General features: G+C 44.4%; 3 protein-coding genes across 4 annotated transcripts; 2 read left to right on the top strand and 1 right to left on the bottom strand.

The window, feature by feature from the left end:
* The first annotated feature begins 509 nt into the window (after positions 1–509).
* Positions 510–2,722, top strand: ccdc43 (coiled-coil domain containing 43). Of its 2 annotated transcripts, none has more exons than XM_052048438.1 (5): positions 510–722; positions 989–1,088; positions 1,326–1,461; positions 1,872–1,927; positions 2,251–2,722. In XM_052048438.1, exons 1-5 carry the CDS (start codon positions 549–551, stop codon positions 2,436–2,438), a joined length of 654 nt encoding a protein of 217 aa, XP_051904398.1. In that variant the 5' UTR covers positions 510–548; the 3' UTR covers positions 2,439–2,722. The 2 variants fall into 2 exon arrangements, with proteins under 2 accessions (XP_051904398.1, XP_051904397.1); XM_052048437.1 differs by having other exon boundaries at positions 517–722; positions 992–1,088.
* Positions 2,590–8,517, bottom strand: moto (minamoto). The gene is made up of 7 exons (XM_052048413.1): positions 7,894–8,517; positions 7,395–7,549; positions 7,210–7,317; positions 5,370–6,714; positions 4,740–4,874; positions 4,489–4,666; positions 2,590–3,646 (listed from the first exon to the last, which is right to left on the bottom strand). Exons 1-7 carry the CDS (start codon positions 7,945–7,947, stop codon positions 3,450–3,452), a joined length of 2,172 nt encoding a protein of 723 aa, XP_051904373.1. The 5' UTR covers positions 7,948–8,517; the 3' UTR covers positions 2,590–3,449.
* Positions 8,518–9,064: 547 nt separating this feature from the next.
* Positions 9,065–12,378, top strand: fzd2 (frizzled class receptor 2). The gene has a single exon (XM_052048242.1). The coding sequence runs from the start codon at positions 9,278–9,280 to the stop codon at positions 10,910–10,912; it is 1,635 nt and encodes a 544-aa protein (XP_051904202.1). The 5' UTR covers positions 9,065–9,277; the 3' UTR covers positions 10,913–12,378.
* Positions 12,379–21,491: the final 9,113 nt, after the last annotated feature.

Consider the following 21,491-nt stretch of genomic DNA (forward strand, 5'->3'; position numbering starts at 1 on the left):
AGGTGATTGTGTTTTTCAGACAAGCTTGCTGAGAATCAAACATCGTCTTTGCACTTAAGAACGTGTGCTTATACTTGAGACACACAGGTGTGTGTCACTCTTATTTTACCCATGCGTGCCTTTAGCTAAATATCCTTTGACTCTTAAAAAACAATATAAATCATAAAAAAGTATCATCAATCACATAATTTTCTTTTGATGGTCACTGTCACTGCTGGGCCATTAGAAGGGCTTGCCTCCAATATAATGCACCTGCTCCCTTGTTATTCAAAGCAGCTGTACAACACACACGACAGCGAAAAATATATAAGAAAACTGTCGTCAGGGCGAATGTTCGTATTTGCAAAAGTGACAATGAAACCGTGGCGTTACCTGTATGCCAGACACGTCATTGCTGTTGCAACGCAACTCCAAAAGGCAATACTGAATGATCTTCGGGAGTTTTATGGTGGTTGGCAAGAAATACTGAATGACACTTGCTCGGTGTGTTTCTAACAGGCAAGGTGAAGGACAGCTGCGTGCCGGTTGAAGGACCCCAAAGAGCCAAGATGGCCGCGCCCGAGGCAGACGCCGGGGACTTCGAAAGATGGCTAAATGAGAGGCTAGACGCGTTGGAAGTCGACCGCGAGGTGTACGGCGCTTACATTTTGGGCGTGCTACAAGAAGAGGAGAGCGACGAGGAGAAACGAGACGCGCTTCAAGGGATTTTATCGGCATTTTTGGTGAGCTAGTAACGCCATCGTGTAGCACGTTGCCAACATGACAGCTGTTTGGCCGTTAAACCAAAGTTGATTCGTGGAACGCGTTACAGTCATACAAGTGACCCTCAGGCATGGGCCATAAACTATACAGAAGTGGACTTTCAAATTCTTCTAAGACAAAACCCGATCCCGTGCTCTTCCCTTCTGCGTCACAAAGTAACAAACGATACAACCGCCTGACCAACTTGGATTGATAGCGTTTGTTTTGTGTACTGTACTCAAACGAGCAGGATGAAGAGGACACGCTGGAAGAGATCTGCCAGGAGATCCTCAAGCATTGGACAGAATACTGCAAACGCTCGGCGAACAAGCGGGATGCTGGAGATGGTAATTTAATACATATTAGGCACATAAATATTCAACACTGACCTGAAGCTTCTCAACAAGCTGCAGCGTGAACAAACTTCTCATATCTTTAAATCACACATATTTGATATGCATAGTTTGCAACTGTGCCCGTTATCAGTAACGCATAAACACAAGGACGGATTCGGTGAAGTTTTTCCTGAAAGTTGACACGGCCCTCAATGAGAATAACATGGCTATTTTTGTCTCTCCGGCCAGTTGAGGTTCAGGCCATCGCCAGTATGATTGAGAAGCAGGCGCAGATTGTGGTGAAGCAGAAAGAAGTGTCAGAGGAGTCCAAGAAACGGAAAGAAGCCCTTCTGGCGCAGTACGCCAACGTTACGGATGAAGAAGAATATCCTTGATTGAGCAACGTAATGATTTTTGTAATTTAGAGTCCGTGTTATTTACATTCCTGACCACAAATCAAGTCTGCCTTGTTTATTAATTTACTTGCCCTCTCAAAGATTTTTTTTCCAATTTGGGTTATACGGGTCACAATGATGGTGGAAACGTTTCTGAAATGATTTTATAATCTGTATAATATCTGAATTTGACAAAAACCTGGCATTTGAATTTAGGGTGTGTAGACTTTTTTGTTTGTTTGTTTGTTTTTTAGCTGACCACTTTTGCTCTGCGCAAAAGTAGTAATATCGGGTTATTACTGATATCCCAAACTGCACTGCTTTGGAAAAAGGGTCTGTTTTATTTTTGACGCTAAATTGTAAAGAGGCAGAGGTGATTTGCTTCCCTTAACTGAAACACTGAAGGTGAAGAGGAGGAGTCGCCAAATGGCCTCGTCATGCCCGGACAGGACAAGTGTATCCTTTCCATGTCAATGTCTTTTTAAAAACAAATATTTTTGTGTGAGTTGTAGCATATGTAAATGTTACGTGACTAAACGGACTAGTTGGCACACACGGTGATTTTGTTCCTTTGTCTGTATGGGGTCTTTAACATGTCAAAAAGTGTGCGTGTGCGTATGTGTGTGTGTGTACACCACGCTTCAGCATTAAGCTGCTTGTCTAAAGAGGCTAAAATATGCCATCCTGTGCGCCTCTACGGAGGAAAGGCAGCAGATGACTTCTGCGCTGGTGCTTTTTCCTGTCGGCTGTTCGGTCCTTGACCTCCATTTGGGTGTCAGCCATGTTCAAGAACACCAACGTGGAGGAGGTCCTGAATAGACAAAAGCAAAAGCGGGACCAGGCGCGTGAAGACGCCCAGAAGAAGAAGGAAATGGACAAGATGCAGCGGGAGAAGGACAAACTGGCCAAACAAGACAGGAAGGAGAAGGAGAAAAAGCGCACACAGAAAGGCGAACGCAAAAGATAAGCGCAGGAGAAAGGACAATTGTGTGATGTCGGGAAAGGGAAGAGTTGGTTGCACAACTCTTCAGTGGGTGCCACGGGCGGGGGCAGGGGCTGGTGCTGCGGACATTCTGTTGATGTGTCTGAGCGCTGAAACGCGGGAGTTCATTCAAATGTTTTTGTTAACAAAACTTGAAATCCAATCACGTGCTATCGTAAAAAGATATGAGCGAGACTAAGAACAAACACAAGAGGCTTTGTTTTAAAATTCTGTCTTTTTAAGGTAATAAACTTTTGGAGTGATTGCAATTGCTTTTATTTGAAATGTTTCAGTTGTACAAACAGGAGAACACTTTCGAACCATTATGACTGGAAATGAGAAAAATACAAGGCCCAGAACCATGCGAATACTAGCAAGACACTTATCACATCTAAAATGTTGTGATTGACGAATGAGGAAAGTGAACTCAGCTAACACAACAAACGGCCATTTCCAGAAGATAAAACATCTTTCTATATTTCAACTCGTGCCCGGCTTATCCAGAGCAGTGGCTGACATGCTGCATGTCTCAACTTGACTTTGTGATATTTCACTGATGGTGGTATGACATAAACAGTAATTAAAATTACTTTTAATATTCCGGTCCAAATGGTTAATCGATTTGAGATTAAAAGAAAAAAAAATGTTCACAGCAGAATATCTGCATAATTTTGGATTCAAATAGTTTTAAGAGGAGCGTACAAGCCAATAAATGATTTTAAAGAACTCCCATAAATAGTTAATTTAAATACTGTTTTGTTACAGATGCATTTGAATTAATTGAGGAAGGACCCTTGATTATTAATTTGCTCATCTCATGCTCTGCTGATTACCTTGACTCAAATTTTAGCTTGGTGCTCACGGGGCTTTTTTCTGATTTGATTAATTCTGTGAGTGCTTCTTAACTGGACTGGGTGTTGTCGCGCTAGATTACAACGTAATAGCGTAAGGGCACATCGACACAACTCCCCGTTTGTGTCGATGTGGTCTTCGGGCTTACTGACTGGGCAGGACGGCAGCCTTCAAGAGAGAACACCAAAGAGCGATACGGATCTCCCTGTTGGCATTGGGGTCTTCCTCCGGCCTCTTGACGGGAGTGGGCATGGACATCTGGAGAGCACACCAAAGGCTTGTACGGAGCTTCTTGGTGGTCACGGCAAGCTCCTTCAGGGCGATGACTGACAGCACGCGGTCTAAGAAGATGGCGGCATTTCAAAGCAAGCTTTTCAAAGGATACAACTCGCCTCATGAATACAACAACGGTAGAAGGTCAAAAATTGAACAACTCAAGTCCTATTTGCTTGGATTTTGAAAGAAAAAAAAATTCCTATGCGCAATGTGCAGTACACTCAGCATAGCATACCGTAATTAACTGCTTATACAAGGTTTAAGTTAACATTCTGACATTCCTAACTGCATGTCAACTGTAAAATATGTTAGCCGCTGTTACTCTAAAAGGCAAAAATACAACACGTGGACCCACAAAAAAAAAAAGTGTCAGTAAGACCCTAGCTGAAGTCTCCCTAAACTCGCATTCAAATAATAAAAAATAAGAATGCATTTAATTTATTATGAACTAATCATTTCAGGGAAATCTCAAAAGTATGTTCTTCTCTTGAAATGTCAAAGGAAAAAAAATTGCACAAGCAGTTTACCGACCGCGCTCTTGCGATGGATGCTTATTTCTCACGTTGTATCTTTGATGTGTGTCGTTTAAAAAAAAAAAGCGAAAGACAAACAAAACTACACATTCCCCAAGTCATTCAATTAATTACGCTGAAGTGTGATTTGCTGAAATCTCCCTTGAGTCCCGTTGATTAAACACAGAACAAAGCGTCCAACATTAGAGGCTCAATTGTGGTCAACACCAGCGCACTCGCGGTCACCCCGTCTGCCTCACAGTTTTGTGGATCCAATTTTGAATCTTCAACCTTCCTGCTCGGAGTTTGCCAGTTAGAACGAGGAGGCGCTCAGAGAAAATGAATGTTCACATTCTGTAGACATGAAACCCCGTGTATGAATACATTCCGCTTACCTTGGTCCTCTGTGAGTGGAGGTTCAAGCCACTGACGCTCGGACACGTTGGCAAGCTTTTTCCCGCATCTTGCCTGGACGCAAGATAAGGCCTGCTGATGATTGTTCAGCGCCATGTGAATGGCATCATGGAGAGGTACGTTGCTCAGGTACTCCATGTTGTACAAAAGCCAATTCACCTGCAAAACACCCAACGCGTCAATATGAGTTGCTTTGTGATCCGACATTTCTCGATATCGCTAATGATCTCACGTTGGCCTGCTCCCTCTTCTGATTCAAGATGAGAGAGTCGAGTCTGTTTGGGTTGAGCGCAAGTCCGGGTGGGTGTGTCAGGGGCGACAATGGTGTCCATTTGCCCGGAAATGTTTTGGCCAGGATGACCTCGACCTGAAATTAAGCAAGACATTTACATCGTGGAATTTCGATTTTCCCTTAACTTCCTTTTCCCTTAAGTCACAGGTGTCAAACTCAAGGCACGAGGGCCAGATCGCGCCCGCCATGTCATTTTATGTGGCCCGCAGAAGCAAATCAACTTGCATGACGCTTGCTAAAATCTCTATCAAAATTTTAAATTATCATGTCATAAATAAGAGACATATTGTAAGCATTTGCGTATCACCAAACCCCTCATAACAGTAAATTAACAATAGTTGAATAAACTGTTATTGTTGACTTTTTTAAAATTTGGTTTCAGTCATAACGGCCCTCCACGGAAAACGGGAACTAAAATGTGGCCCAAGACGAAAATGAGTTTGACACCCCTGCCTTAAGTCATCAAAGGCTGAATGAATTTTGATTTCTACAGTGGTCGACTCGTGTTGGAAAACTGAATGTTTCCCTGGAAGTACACCCCCCCCCCCACCCCCAGTTGTGCAAGCCTACCGTCTTCCTCTCCCCTTCCAGATAGCCTAACTGGTCAGAGCATTCATCCAGATGGAGGTAAAACTGGATGATAAGTCCCTCTGCATTCTTTTGCAGTAAAGCTGCCAGAGGAGAGTTCCCGTCTTTACAAGTGCTCTCTCCATTGTGAGCCTCGGCGCCCTTGAGCCGACTGTACAATGCAGCGGGGCTGTTTACAGTCGTCCCCGCAGCGGGAATCATGCCGGGACCTCTTCCATGAGGCGTTGTGTCCTTTTGAGACTTGAGAGGCAGCTGGGTGAACCTTGTGGGGCTACTGTCGACGTGAGCGAGAGGTCTGTATAGCTGCGCGTTCTTCCCCATGATGTTTTCTCCATTAAATCTCTCCATGCCGCCCCGATGGACAACATGTGGTCTCCTGTGTGTCTCCGCCACGCGAGCGATGGTTTGCGGCCTCTCTTCAAAGAAGCCAGACATCTTTGTTTCTTTCTGCATCAGTGATTTCATCTTGTACTGCCCCTGCTTGGAGTGGAGATTGGAGTACTGGTTCCCATTTATAATATTGTGATTTGGGGGATTTAAAGATCGTGAGACGGGCTTTAGTTGCGGGGAATATTCAGCAATTTCATTACCCAGCCACGAAGGTTCTTGAACATCCTTACGCTTAAATGCTGATTTGATATCTCGGCCCCAAAATTCTCCCTCCAGCTGTTTTTCGCGTAATATTGGCATTGATTGGCTGGGGAATTTCCGTTGCTCAAGTATGCTGTCTTCAGGGTATTCTGTCTCTCGTTCTATGTTTGGAAAACATCCATAGCGTCCTTGATTAGACTCATCAGCCAAGAAAGAGTGCAAACCGCTAACCAGTTGGTTCATGTGTTCCGGCATGTCTTGCTGATTATCATGAATGGGCTTTGCACTCATGGCGCTCTTGTAATGATTACGCGATGGTCTGTTCATCTTGTTTTGGAGCTGAAAGGCATCGCTGATTTGAGGGAAGTTGTTAAAATTAAAGGGCCAATCATTTGATGGGTACAAATCGGCTGACGGCTCATGGTTGCTCTCCAGTGTCTGTGGTGGGATGTGGTTCACTGTTTTGGGAATGGGAAGAACTGGTGGCAATCCATTTGTGTAACTGCTATAGTTATCTCTGTCTCCATTATGAACACTACTTGGCCAGTGAGGATGAGCAGAAATGCCACTGAGCTTCTGGAGAAACTGCTCATTTCGAGACACCACTTGAGATCGAATGAAAACGTCACTGGAATGAGAGTAAGGAAGTTTATCATCCGCTTCAACTCCAGGATACTGTAAAAAGTCTTCTCTCAATGTCTTGGGACTCCAAAGACCATTAGCAGGAGATGGGTTTCTAAAAGAAATCAGAATTTTATTTGGGTTGTTATAAGATAATAAAAAATGGCTCCACGGGGCAAGAATGAGCAGAAGAAGCTCTTATGTTACTATTTAAAGGGTATTACTGATTTATTATTAGCTCTTTTTAGAATGAGAGTGACAGGTAAGAGGTGACTTTAACATGAGGTTTTCTAAAACTGAGTTAGTTGTCCTATTGATTTACTGTTCTTTCAGTTCATAAAGGTTTCATGATGATGGATTGATTAAATCCCATGGTTCTTATTGCAAAATAACAATTTATTCTTATAACAAAATGGGCATCCTCAGTGTAAATTTCTTTTCATCATTGAAAAACTGGTAGAACTTCAATTCGAAATTTGTGTTGCAAAACAAAACATCCAAACTTGCAATTAAGAGATTGCATTGGATAGCAAACCAAAATATCACCAACAGTGGATTATTCCCCCACCTCCCCTGATCCCCCAACTCTACACTGTGATACTTTACATACCCGCTATTGTAGAATCCACTCTGGATCTCATCACCTCCATCCAAAATACTAGACACTAAACGCTGCAAATCAATCTCCTCCTCAATTTCATGTTTTTCAGTGGTTTTCCTTCAAAGAAAAAAAAAGGATGTCACAAAAAATATTTGACACTTTTAATTTTAAATAATGTAAAACATAATACCTACCTGCTCTTGATGTTGTTCAGTGCACAATTCATGAGTTCATAGGGGTCACTGTGAGCAGTGGGAGACCCGAGTTTGAACTCCGCCACTCCCTCTTCCTGAGGACTAAAACCTGACTCGGAAAAGCTGCTATTTCCCGCATCATCATTGACACAAGACTGAGACAAGAACAAATGGGAAACATACAACACTCAACATCTGCTGATGTTTTAGGATGGCACTTATAAAAAAAACAGTGGACATCCCTTAAAGAGTATGATATTAACATTTTCACAATGTTAATCCATTTGACACTATTAAGTACTACTAAGCAGTAGTAATCATACAGTCTGACTTTTTTTTTTTCTTTAGGACTAATCTGCATTTGAGTTTGTTTTTGAGGCCACTGGGAATGCTGAGCAGTGATTAAGGACAAAATCAAACCATTTTCATCTTAACGACAACGGACCTGAAGTCATTGCAGGGAATGTGCAGTGTGTGCGCGTTACCTGTGAATACTTACCCGACCGTAAAACGAGGACAAGAAAAGTTCGTCAGTTGCCATTTTGAAACTCATGAACGCCACCTTGAACTTGACTCTTTATGTTCCTAATCAATCACAACACACGATACTACTTATTACTTAAGTTCATATGGTTTACATCATGTTTAGGTTCCGCAGACAGTGATAATTTTATTTTTAATTAGACGTACAACGGAGAAAGCGAAGCCCGCCATTTTGACAGACTTTTACCTTGTTTAAAAAGTGACGGTGGAGCTTTGGCTCTGAATGTTCGTCCCATAATAGAAACATTTAACATCGCAAAATACCAAAATATCAATTTTGAAGCGATCTTGAGTGAACCTACCTCGACACTTTTGTTTGATCAATTTATTGATGTCGTGAAATTCCAATAACCCAGAAGCTCCGACTTGGGCCCCTCCAGCAACTAAAATGTCCTCATGCTCATTGGTCTAACCTGACGTCCAATTAGCATAAAGCTAACATTAATGAGCACAGCAACACGTAGTACCACGCCCCATTTTCCGAGACGCTATTATTAATTTATATATTATTTGATATACCTATCTATAAATATTACTACGTACTCACAATAAAAGTTACAATTGTTTACAAGGAATCGCACATGATTGACGTACAGGAAAACTGGACGGGCCGAGTGCATCACTTTGTAACTGTAATGATGTCTTCCAATGAGAGAAGAGGCCTTCAACTTTTAAGTGCAACTTTCAGAGTGTTTGGGGGTAATAACTTTATTAAGGTGTCAGTATTTTCTAATTCCTATTCATCTATTGATGATTTGGCCGGTGAGCATGATGCGAACACTAGATGGGGACCTCATCCTCCTCATCCACGCAGCGGCAAACTCGTAAATCTGGTTGGGCCGCGGAATCCAGCTGTGGTGTCAAGTTCGATGTGATGGCTATCTTTTCCCATGATAATCTCCAAAATAAAAGAGACCCTTTGCCAAACTCTTTCCACGTCGTCTTAACCATCTCTTACTCCATGTATAAATGAGTGTCACTGCCATAATCAACTTAATGAATCACACTAACAATATTGGTGTTTAGTTTTTGTCGCAGCAGATACCAAGCGATGCCTCTTTTTGCGAAAATGACCCCCTAGCTTTTATTTTGAAAGTACCTACAGGATGCTTTTCTTCTCGTTAAAGTGACAAGACAGGAGAGAGAGAATAGGAGTTTGGGAAAAGAAAAAGTTAGCCAGCAGCGCTCCAAGAGAAGAGCAAACACAAAGAGGGCGACGCTCGAGCTGAATCATCAGCCTATACAACTTTTAATATCACTGAGCCTGCCTCATGAGGCTTGCCTAACACACTTTCCACTGAATTCTCAGACGCAAGTTGCTGTCATTGAAACTTGGAGAGATGATTTTAGGGGGTACTTGGTCTGTCCTTCTCTTGCTGCCTGTGGTGGTATCAGCTCAGTATCAAGGAGACAACGGAATTGTCATCCCGGAGCATGGATTCTGCCAACCGATTTCCATACCTCTCTGCACTGATATTGCCTACAACCAAACCATCATGCCCAACTTAGTGGGCCACTACAACCAGGAGGACGCAGGGCTGGAGGTGCACCAGTTCTACCCGCTGGTGAAGGTACAGTGCTCCCCGGAGTTGAAATTCTTCCTGTGCTCCATGTACGCGCCGGTTTGCACTGTCCTGGAGAAGGCCATCCCGCCTTGCAGGTCCATCTGCGAGAGGGCCAAGCAAGGTTGCGAAGCTCTCATGAACAAGTTTGGCTTCCAATGGCCCGACCGACTCCGCTGCGAGAACTTCCCCGTTCTGGGCGATGGTCAGATATGCGTGGGACAGAATGACTCGTCTGCCGCCACCGTCCCACCCTTGCCCATCCCAGGCACCCAGGATGTCTCGGTGGTCTCCGGCCCTGAAAGCTCCTTCCGTTGCCCCGCCGCGCTTGTGGTGCCGCCATACTTAAACTACATGTTCCTGGAGGAGAAGGACTGCGCCGCTCCATGCGAGCCGGCCCGCGGTGGCGGCTACATGTTTTTCACCGACAAGGAGATCCATTTTTCACGCATCTGGATTCTGGTCTGGTCGGTCCTATGTTGCGCTTCCACCTTATTCACGGTCACTACTTATTTGGTGGACATGCAGCGTTTCCGGTACCCCGAGAGGCCCATTATCTTCCTGTCGGGCTGCTACACCATGGTCTCCATCGCTTACATCGCAGGCTTCTTCCTGGGCGACAAAGTGGTGTGCAACGAGAGCTTCAACCCAGACGGCTACAAGACAATCGTCCAGGGCACCAAAAAGGAAGGCTGCACCATCCTCTTCATGATGCTCTACTTCTTCAGCATGGCCAGCTCCATCTGGTGGGTGATCCTGTCCCTCACCTGGTTCCTGGCGGCGGGGATGAAGTGGGGCCACGAAGCCATCGAGGCCCACTCCCAGTACTTCCACTTGGCGGCCTGGGCGGTGCCGGCCGTCAAAACCATCAGCATCCTGGCCATCGGGCAGATCGAGGGCGACGTGCTGAGCGGCGTGTGCTTCGTCAGCCTCAGCAACCTGGACCCCCTGCGAGGTTTTGTCCTGGCGCCTCTCTTCATCTACCTCTTCATCGGAACCTCCTTCCTACTGGCTGGCTTCGTGTCGCTCTTCCGCATCCGCACCATCATGAAGCACGACGGCACCAAGACGGAGAAGCTGGAGCGGCTCATGGTGCGCATCGGCGTCTTCAGCGTGCTCTACACCGTCCCCGCCACCATCGTGATCGCCTGCTTCTTCTACGAGCAGGCCTTCCGCCCGCACTGGGAGCGCAGCTGGGTCAGCCACAGCTGCCGGAGCCTGGCTATCCCGTGCCCGCCGCATACGGGGCCCCGCATGACGCCGGACTTCACCGTCTATATGATCAAGTACCTGATGACGCTCATTGTGGGGATCACGTCTGGTTTCTGGATCTGGTCTGGGAAAACGCTGCATTCCTGGCACAAGTTCTACACCCGGTTGACAAACGGCAAACACGGCGAGACCACCGTGTAGGATGAATAGCCTGCCGCAAGCTCTTGGACGGACTGATTTGTGCTTTTCATGGCGGCCGTGTGTTGGTTTGAGGAGGAGGGGATGGGGTGGGGGGAGTTCTTTGGTATTTCCAGCCGCGAAGCTAAAAAGTGTTTGGGTTTTGACCAAGCAGCGAGCTGGATTAACTGCGGCCCGAACGGGACTGTCTGACTGAACAAACACACAACAAACATGGCCGACGTGGCCATGTGCTGAAATGCTCACCTTCTCGTTCCTCTTCTTCCCCCCTTCTTTGCTCCACGGTCCAGCAGCCAAGACTGGAGCACAAAGAGCATTTCACATGTAATTAAATTCAAGTGTAAATAGTAATTGTAAAAACATGAAAGTATATATTTGTATTTAAAAAAACAGAAGAAGAATACTACCGCTTAATTGTCAGTGTACCTGCTTCTCTTTTGCACCGCAACAAAGCTAAATAGATCTGCCCCCCCCTTTTAAAAAAATAAAAAGAAAATACCATAATAATGGTCATCATGAGTTATGTGAGCCTGATCCATGCTGGATTTTTGTATGTTAAAAACAAAACAAACAAAAAAAGTAAAACCAAATTGGTATAAAATAACATCAAGTTCCATCAGCAAAATGTACAAATGCCCCGCTTTACTTTATTACTGTATGTAGTCACTTTATATGGAAGCTACGAAATACTCTTGTGTAGTTATACAACCAACGTAGGTGTTCTAATGTTATTTTGCCTTCCAAATTTGGGTCGGAATGATCGTTGATACAAATTGCTCACATGATGTCAGGCATTCATACGTCCTACTTTCCTGTTTTTATTTTCTCTTGACATCCTGGGAGATGTGCTTGTTCTTTCTAAAACAGAACAATATCTCGGACAGTATCTCATCTAGTATTTCAAATGCGGGCCGAGAGGAAGTGTCATTCATCGGCGTGGTAATCGGGCAGACATTGAACGTGGCGCGACTTGTTTCTGCGGGCGAGTAAGATAGCGTGATGCCAACGTAATCTTAACATCAGTGTGGGCGGCAGTAAAACTAAAAATGCTTCATTGTTGTCATGTTTTTAGAACCCCGTGAGAGTATAATTACCCGCTGCTGCTCCATTGCTAATCAAAACGTATGAATGGTTGACATCTTTGGGCAGTCGTGTAGCTCTTGTCACGCGTATTATCTACATTTTTAGAATGTCAATATTTCAGCTGTTATGCAAGAATAACCAAAGTTGTAAATTTAATAGGATTTTGTTCCAAAAAGTTATCATCACAATGTCAGTGGCGATGTGCTAGCCGCTGATATAACATTTCCATTGCGTCATGTCCGCCATATTTGTGGAATACTTTTAGTGTGTTTTGATTCATGTTACGTTTTTGTACGGTTTCCTACTAAATTGTCTCGAGATCACGTCAAACCAAAAATATGTGTCAATCCAAATGTGCAGATTAAACACCTCCTTGTCAAACGAAATGGTTCATGTAAGTGTGCTTCGCCATACTGGCTCGGTGATTAAAACACAATCTTTGGCTGATGAGAAGCGCCAATGTTGTTTTCACAGAAAGGGTGAGCTAGCCGAAAATTTAATTTGGACCCTTATAAATTCTTGTTGATATTTCTAAAACCAAATCATCCATCGAAAGTGAAGTGAATGCCATGTTTTAAAAAAAAAACTATTTAACTTCACAGCCAATATTTTGAGTAACGTCATCACAATGAAGGGAAGTCATCTCGTGTAAAATTAAAATAAAATCAATTTTGCAGCAATGATTTGAACATTAACAGCTCATCTGGAAAACTGTATGCTAACGTTTTAATCATATTTATTTCATAATATCGCTTAGCGCGGTGGTATGGCAGGTGAGTGGTTAGCCCACCCGTTTTAACAGTTTTCAGGTTGAGTGTTCAAATCCAGTCTGCGACTGTCTTGTGTGTTCTCGGCGTGCTTCTGAGTTTTCCTCCCACATTACAAAACATGCTTTTCAGGTTAATTGAATACTCATTTTCAGGATGTGAATGTTTGTTTTCCTTTGGTAGATGACTTTTTGGGGGGCATAGAAGGTTACACCATAAAATAAGACATAAGGCCTATTGGATACTTCATGAAAGTGGCAATCGCAAACAAAGCAGTTCCTGTGAATTGCCTTTTTTTTTTTACATTTCTTTTTTTCTTCCAAAACGGTTGTTGTGAAATCTGTGAGAACGTGACCTCTCCAAATGGTGGCTCGCCTCACACATAAGACCACCAAGTGCACAAAAAAAAAGAAAGAAAAGGGGAAAAAAACACCCCCTTTTGTTCGAGAGGCCGCGGTTAAAACAACACAGGGATCATCTGGCGAGAAACGCCTGCGCCATCGGATAGGCGTGAAAGTCTTCCCGCATGCCTGCCTGCCTGTTTGTTGGAGGGAATCTAAAAAAAAAAAAAAGGTGGTTTCAGCGTTACTTCCCCGCTGCCAAACTGGAATCCCCCAAGCTGTGTTCCTCAGCTCCAATGGATGGATCTCGGCGCTGATGTAATGAAGGCCATGGGTGTGTGTGTGTGTGTGAGAATGTATTGGGCTGCTGGGGAGGGAGAACTGGGAAGCTGATCCTCTCGCCTCGCAGGCAGGGAGGCTTCAGGGCTCCAAATGTACCATTGTGTGCGTGCATGTCATCATATTAGTTTACTTGGGAGGCTTGGGTGTTTCTATACACTCGTCGTCTCTGACCCGCCGGACAAGAGCCTCTTTCTTGTGTTCTTATCGCAGATCTGGCCTTGGCTACGGATGGGCTTGAACAACAGACAGTTAGAGATGATGAAAGGTAGGAAGAGATATTCCAAGAGAGAGGGGTGGGGTGGGGTGGTGGCGGGGTGAGACATAAATCGACCTGCGCCTCCCTTTCTCACTGTCTATTCTAGCTCGACCCCCCCGCCACCCCGCCCTCCTTTCCTCCTCTCTCCGCTCAAATGAATGGGGGGAATGTGAGTGAGTCAGTGGAGCGGCGCTAGGCCTCGGCCTCCAGTGACAGACAGTCTCCAGTGCGCTGCTCACTTCAAAGTGCTGCTGAAACCTGACTAGCTCCTTGTAAACACTGCCGCCTGGCCCCCAAAGCCCCCCCCCCCTTCTCCCAAACCCTCACCCACCCCTGCCTCCCTCCACTTCCTGCGCTTAACTCAACTTAATGGCTGGCTTGTTTGGCTTTGCACCCAAGCAGAGAGAGGCGAGCGAGGGAGAATGGCTCCAAGCGGACGGCGAGAGAGATTGTTTCAGGGTGAAAAAGGCGCCGGGTTTGGAACGCCTGATGGAAAACCTGCGTTTGCACCGTAAAATGAGAACACACCCCTGGTTCAAATACCAGCTTTTTCCTTTTTCATGTGAACAGAATGAATAGAATCTGGCATGTGACTTACTTATACAGTCCAGTTGAAGACAGACATACTGGATCTGTTCGGAGAATACAGACGAATGCTGTCGAATAAACCGTCCGCATCCGTGTGCACACCAAGAATGTGTTCGACCTGCAGAGTCAAAACAAAAGCAAACAAAATCAAATTAATCCAGATGTTCTCAAACTCCGGAAAAAAAAAATGAATGCTTGGATCTCCACCAACACAATGAAGTACAGTCACGCCTAACTGTCAGTCAAACCAAAATCAAGGTTTTACGTCCACAAAAATATTCAGCATGATTGCAACTGGCAAGCCAGTCTTGAATATTGTGGGGGCAGGGGCTGGGGGGTGGGGGGGGGGGGGGTGTATTGCACATAAAAGGTAAAAAATGATAACAATAAACCTAAAAAAAAAAGAAATGTAAACAGCTGAGCCAAGATTAAATACTTCTCTTATTCTTAAAATAAATCAAGCTAGACTCCACTTTGGCAGCGGCATTTTAAGAATCACACACACACACACTTGACAACAACCTTGACCAAGCTTGCCAAAGCAGCATTTAGAAGTGCTAGTGCCAACCAGGAAGTAAGGCTTTTCCGACTTCCTGTTATCACTCTGAAATCACTCCGCCAGCCCTTTTCCCACCTTGCGCATGGCGCCTCGACGCGACATGGCGTTCCATCCTCGCGGCGCATAGCAATGAATCGATTCGTCGATGGCGTGCTGCGCATTGCTAAGTGCAGTGTGAAAAGGCTTTCAAGGTGACGTGCCAATTACCAGGCCACTGTATTGTAACTCAGTTCATGTCGTTTGAAGCCTTGAAAGTTCCTAAGTTTGGGCCATCATTACCTAAATCCCCCTATATCCCTTTTTTGCAATCACATTACCAAGGTCTTGAGTATTGGTTTTTATTTCTTGCTAAATGCAGCCCCTTCTTGCTCCCTTTCAATATCAGATAAATCTGGCAACACCCTGTGTTCACTTTCTAATCCACCATCTTTGAATCCTTTTGTCTGCGTCCAAGAGGGAAAATAGGCGTGCATTCTTCCTGATGATGTTGATATTTCATCTAAAGGTTATTGCGTGAGACCTTGAAACATCTGGAAACACAATCGGATGCTTTGCCGTTGACTCATCCAGGTTGCCGTCTGCAGGGTTGACGCTGCTGCTGCGGCTGATGATGATGATGATAATGATGATGATACCTCGCCAAACTGCAGACAGGATCACTCACGTGCCCTTCACTTTTCCGTCGACACCCGCTCCTTTGGGTGTCGGTCCTGTCCCGGGTCCCTTGGCTCGGATGTTGGCTCCTGCACGCTAGATCGGCTCGTTCGCTCGCTCGCTCGAGGGCAAGAAGGGACAAGCCGGAAGAATGCTCCCGCAGTCTTTTATTGTGATGTGACTCTTAATGTCAGCAGGCCTTCTCATAGAGGGATCAAGTTATGAGTGCTCAAGCCTGAATGCAGCACCTTTTAACTCTTTAGAGACTCACAGAGTTATCCCGCTAATATAAGGCTTGTGTAAAAGGTTGTTTGAAGACAAAGAGAAAGAGGAGGAGGAACTTGAAGACATGCAACCGAACCTGTTTCTCATCACATCCTGGCACAGACCCAAGAAGAACTCAACCTCTGCACTCTGGATTAGTTGCAGTCATATATTATGATGAACCATAGGGGAGCAGCGGACATTTTCCAGAACACATCTATCTCGCGAGCCCTTGAAATCTCCAAAGGATGTCCAAAATGTTCTCTCGCACCCCCCACCCCCAACCCTCCCCTCCTCTCCACACGTTCCGATGGCCGCCGTTGAGAATTGGGCTGAGCTCAGCACGCTGGCACATCACATTTTGGACTTGGACGCCAGATGCTAACCGCGTGGATGGATTGTGATACAGCCACACAAACAGCTCACTTTTTGCAATGTTCAAAATGTGCGGTCAGCCTAAATACCTCCGCGTTGTAGGGTCAAGACGATGAATAGACACTCACAAAAGGGTTTATCCATCAGAATCACTGATCCACATTAATTTCCCATTTTCAAATATTTGCTCCATTACATTGTATATTAATTTAGGGGTGAAAAAAAAGCCATTGAGTATTTCGAGTACTTCAACAAAAAAAATGCTAGAGGATTTTTTTCCTGAATTGGGTCACCATTTACTGTATCTGGATACATCTTTTTGACAGATATCTTACTCCATATGTATGAATTTTGAAGTTGGCCTTCGCATCACAGTGACTGGCTTGACTTCCACACATCATCCTGAAATCATGTTCAATCGCAAATTAAGGGAGCTAAAAAACGCAATCTAATTACGCTATCATTGCACAAGACGGCACCAGTCTTCGGTGTTCGCTGCGAGCAGGCAGCTACTAGCAGCTAGCGGCGAGTGCCTGGTATAGCCCGGCAACAGCCGTCTCATTACTTTTCAAAGGCAGTTGGCAATTGGCGAAAATGACTTGACTCATTTTGATGCTGACAACATGACACAGATGCAGTTCCTACCAATCCGTTTTTAACAAATCAAGCTTACGCGCTGGTTTAGCCGGCAAAAGTGCTACTGGGGTTCTGACGTCATGTCGTCCCATCGTCCAAAATCTCATCTGCCAATGTTTCTAGACGACAAAATAAAGTTTGCTGGTAAGCGCAATTGAAATTTACGAAAAAAGCAGTTATAGGATGTATCATCATCACGATATTAAAATCCAATATTTGTTTATTCAATTATTCTAATTTCTGTAAACTATCTAAATACTAAAATATTCAATACTCAAATCTTATCATTTCACAGTGTTTCTCTTGGCACAATTTTGCACCAACGGAAGTAAAAACTACCCTAATAATCGCTCAGTTAAAATGACTCTGATTTTTAATGGGGTCTGGTATTGGCTTTCTGCAGATTGTGCGGGTATGCCCGGCAGAAATCATTAAACGGCTGATTCATCGGGATTCACAAGTTCCACGCCATATTGCCTTGATAATTCGATCAACATGTTCGTCACGCCCAAACTTTAATAGTAATTGGAGAGTGGCTTCACCCCAGCCTTCCTCTTCACTTTACTTTTCCTGGTGGCTCATTTTCACGCCTCGTGCACACCATTTGTCTACTATTTTATTGCTCGCAGACTGCTCAGGGGAGGCCATTAGAGGGGCCAGGGGAGCTGCTGGATGAGAGACGGGGGGCGGGGGGGGGGGGGGGGGGGGTACAGTCTTGCAATGGCAGGCGGGGTATCTGGCCTCGACTCTTTTAGGGAAGGCTGTGCATGTTATCAGGCAAGAAGAAGAAGAAGAAGGACGACTTCAAGAGCCCCTCCAGCTGCTTAGCCGAGAGGTGCCGACAGCTGTCTGACAGATATTTTGGGAGCCTGGAGCATGCCTGGGATAATAATGGGCTTGATTGGGAGGAGTGTTTGTGTGTGTGTGTGTGTGTTTGTGTGAGTGTGTGTGCATGCAGGCATTGGAATGGTAAATGCGCAACTAGATACCACAGCCCGAACACATGCTCGCCACTGTCTCTAAAGCTTCAGTGGTGAATGATAACAGACAAGCAACAAGTAACTGTGTTGGACAATTAAAGCTCTTTGTGGTTATGCTGTAATGTTTGTATTCAGGATGCAAACTATGTTCACACTTATGACAACAAGCTCTCATTGTGAAGTCATATTTAGTGAGGCGTTTTGTTGTTGGATACGTGCTATAAATAAAAAAAAAGATTAAAAAAACACAGACACACAACATCATTAGTCATTTCATGTGACGTAATATTACGAGAATATGCGTTTTAGTTTTTTCCGGGGGGTCATCAATCGAAGTATGCAAAATGTTGTCAGACATCGGTGACAAATTGATCGCTCTGTGCATGACATTGAAATACACAATGATGTAGTACACAAAAGCAAAGCAACGGTAAATAAAATGGCAAAATTAAACTCAGCAAAACGTTACTGACCGCAGATGGTACGACAAGCAATGACTTCTCTGTTACTGTGGGAGTTAGATTTGTTTGAATGTGCATGTGCAGTGAGATTTTAATGCCACTTATTTTCAATAAATGCTCTACATTTGTCATTTTCCAGAAAAAAGTCCCAATTTATGAGATTCAATCATGTTTTTGAGAATTAAAAAAATATATTTTTACTGATATGTGTCATTCATTTTGGACTAAAAAAAATACATTATGAGAATTCAGGCTTATTTTTTCAAGGTAAAACATCTAGAAAGGTTCCAGTAAGTCTTGTCCCCATTGGTCTATGCGTGCCACCTCTAGGACACCTTTACTGTATGTGCAACAGGTAATCCCCCCCCCCCCCACACACACACAAATATGCTCTAATCCGGTGTGCCACAATAATTTCTCTCCCCTGAGCGTCTGCGGGGCCCGGGGCCTTTGATGATGACTTATTGAGTAGGCTCCTCTCTGGTGAGCGTGCTGCCCCCCCACCCCCGCGCCTTTCCCTCCCCACAACCCGCTGTTTAAATGGAGTCCCTCTAAACAGCCCTGTCTAAGGAATTTACAGCCCTGGCCCCGTCCAGGAGAGAGAGAGGGAGAGGGCAGCAGGGTGGGAGGCACACTGAAGCCTTGTCCCGACAGAGCCAAGATGGGAATGAACAGCTTCGGGCAAGGTGTGTGTGTGTGTGTGTGTGTGTGTGTGTGTGTGTGTGTGTGTGTGTGTGTGTGTGTGTGTGTGGTTCTCCTCAACCTCTGCGTGTGTTCGCTTGGGCCTTGCACACTGCTTGTTGTGCTGGTGTTCATGGGTGTGTGTCCAAAGATGAATGAGCGAGTGGTTATAGGAGGTCTCTCCAGCTCTGTAGGATCTCTGTAATTTCACATAATCACTTCCATGTGGACCAGCCCAAAAGGTGCACACGCTCCCCCAAGAAAAACGTTTTCGTGCTGGGCTACGCTATTGTAGGATAGGTACGGTGAGAGCGAAATCGAGGCGACACCACAAAAGGGGCGGGAGTGAAAGCGCCCCACCACACACAGCAGGTGGCGCTATTTCAGTCTAAAATGTGATTTCATACAGATCAATGATTAATTAGAAGCCTCCCCTGTCACATCAAAACTGAAATGTACACCGCCTTCATTATTTTTCAAATGTAAACATTTTACAAAAAATTTATGACAAAAGTGGTCGTAAGTAATCATAAGATTAAGTCTGATTTTTTTTCAAGATGGCATGAGCTATTTGAAGTATTATTTTTACTAATATGATTATATGAATAACAAGAACAATATTTTGTTCGCAATCATTTCAGTTCATCGGCAAGATGAGCAGAAGAATGATGACAGACTGGATCAATTGAATCGAGTGTGTTGGAAGACGAAAGTGTTTAAAAACAGGCTGGATTGGGGCTTTCGAGGACGGGAATTGGGCACCCCCGATTTTCTGTATGTCCAAATCCAACTGTGAGGCGACGGGTGGGGGGTATTTGTGACATGTCTATCACGGGCCTTGCGTTGAGTCTTGAGCGATTACATTCATGGGAACTATTTAAGGTCGATTGATGCATTAATAATTTCATAGTTTCAAAAAAAAAGTGTGTCCCAAGACTTGTGTAAAGGTGGTCTCAAAACTGAATGAGTTGTTGTCGTTTCTTCCAACGTCAGAAATGCAATTGTCACCATTTTTAAAAACATTTGCAGCGAGGGGGGAGATGTTGGCGAAGAATTTCTTTGGAGAAAGGGTTGCTTTCAGTTGTTTTCTTGTGTCTCGAAGTTTTTTCACGTGACGAGGCTGACAGTTGTGGTGGTGAATTGCGCCATCTTTTGTTAAAATGCATTACTACAACAAGGAACTCAGAACCCACACGTTTTTGGTCACTCATCGAAGAAAAAAAATCTGAACGTTAGAGAACGAAAATCCGTTACAATATTGCAAGAAAAAAGTATTCTATTTTTTTTATTGGGGGATATATTTATATATATTACAAATCGTGACTTTATAGTTGCCATGTAATTTCTTCATAACATTTTATTGAATTTTCTATCCTGTTAATGTATAATGAAAGAAGGCAGTCATATCCCTTCATATTAAGCTTTGCAATGAGTTCTCAGTCTCTGTTTGCGTTAACAGACTGTGCACAAAGTAGTAAGAAAACAATGTTGTCTACTCTCCACATGTTTGCCCGCAGCCGGAGGTTACGCTGACATTCGTTTCCGTATGTCTGGGACGAACAGACGTTGGGTCAGAGGTTAGCAGTTTCACAGTCTCTCGCAAGATTGGTCGTGCCACTGTTGAAAGTTGAGTGCAGGACGAGAGCAGGACGAGGACACGTGACGAAGTCGTTTTTGGTGTTTCTAACGATTTTTTATTTAATGTGAGCCACGTTCTGCAAAAAGCCTTGTAGTGCGGGTGAATAGACGATAGAGGGCAGTGCAGCTCAATTGTACAGTCAGCAATTTTAGTTTAAAGCAGTCATTTCTCAGTCATTGGTGCTCACCAGAAAGTTCTGATACTACCTCTACCGCTCAACACAAAACTGGGTAAATCATAACAGGATGCATGAAAAAGGCTCAAGGACCCATGCACATTGAAGAGGTAGTCGGACAAATTGGCTTGAAACAGTGATTTGGGGCAAATTCCAAGGCTTTGAAAGATTCCTATTCTAGGGAATTCATTCAAATTGAAAACAGATGTCCTTGACAGAAAGGTTAAATCGCAAAGCTTTCTTGCCAGTGGCTTCTGATCATTTTAAGGGTTCCCTGTGAAGAAGGAGTGCCTGTTCAAGGCTGCGCTCTTACTTTTCATTACAACCCAATAAGTAACCGTGAAAGCAGGAAATAAACCGCTTCGTTTCAAGAACGAGCGTTTTACACGCCATGAAATGGTCGACTGCTTGAGAGTAAAACTGCCCACATTGTTTCTGGACTTTGCAGCAACCACTTCCTCAATGAGAAATGCAGATAAGAAATGAGATAAGAAATCTTGTTCCTTGCATGCAGTGACTACACATAGTTTTGCATTGACTGTAACTGCACGCAAAATTTATTTTCTCAAATTCAAATGTCATATTAAAAGAAGCTTCTCACTTCTGTTTCCAGAGAATTTTTTTTTTCTTGCTTCTTCCATGTCAATCAGCAGGCACCATCTGGACCCGTGTTCATGTTGACACTGGAGTAGCCGTGGTGGGATAATTGCAAATCACAGCGGTTGTTTTCCCAGGGACAAGTGAGAGACCGCCCGCATGCATTCCATCAGGCCCATCGAGG

The sequence above is a fragment of the Hippocampus zosterae genome, chromosome 17 (genome assembly GCF_025434085.1).
Source record: "Hippocampus zosterae strain Florida chromosome 17, ASM2543408v3, whole genome shotgun sequence".
NCBI lineage: Eukaryota > Metazoa > Chordata > Actinopteri > Syngnathiformes > Syngnathidae > Hippocampus > Hippocampus zosterae.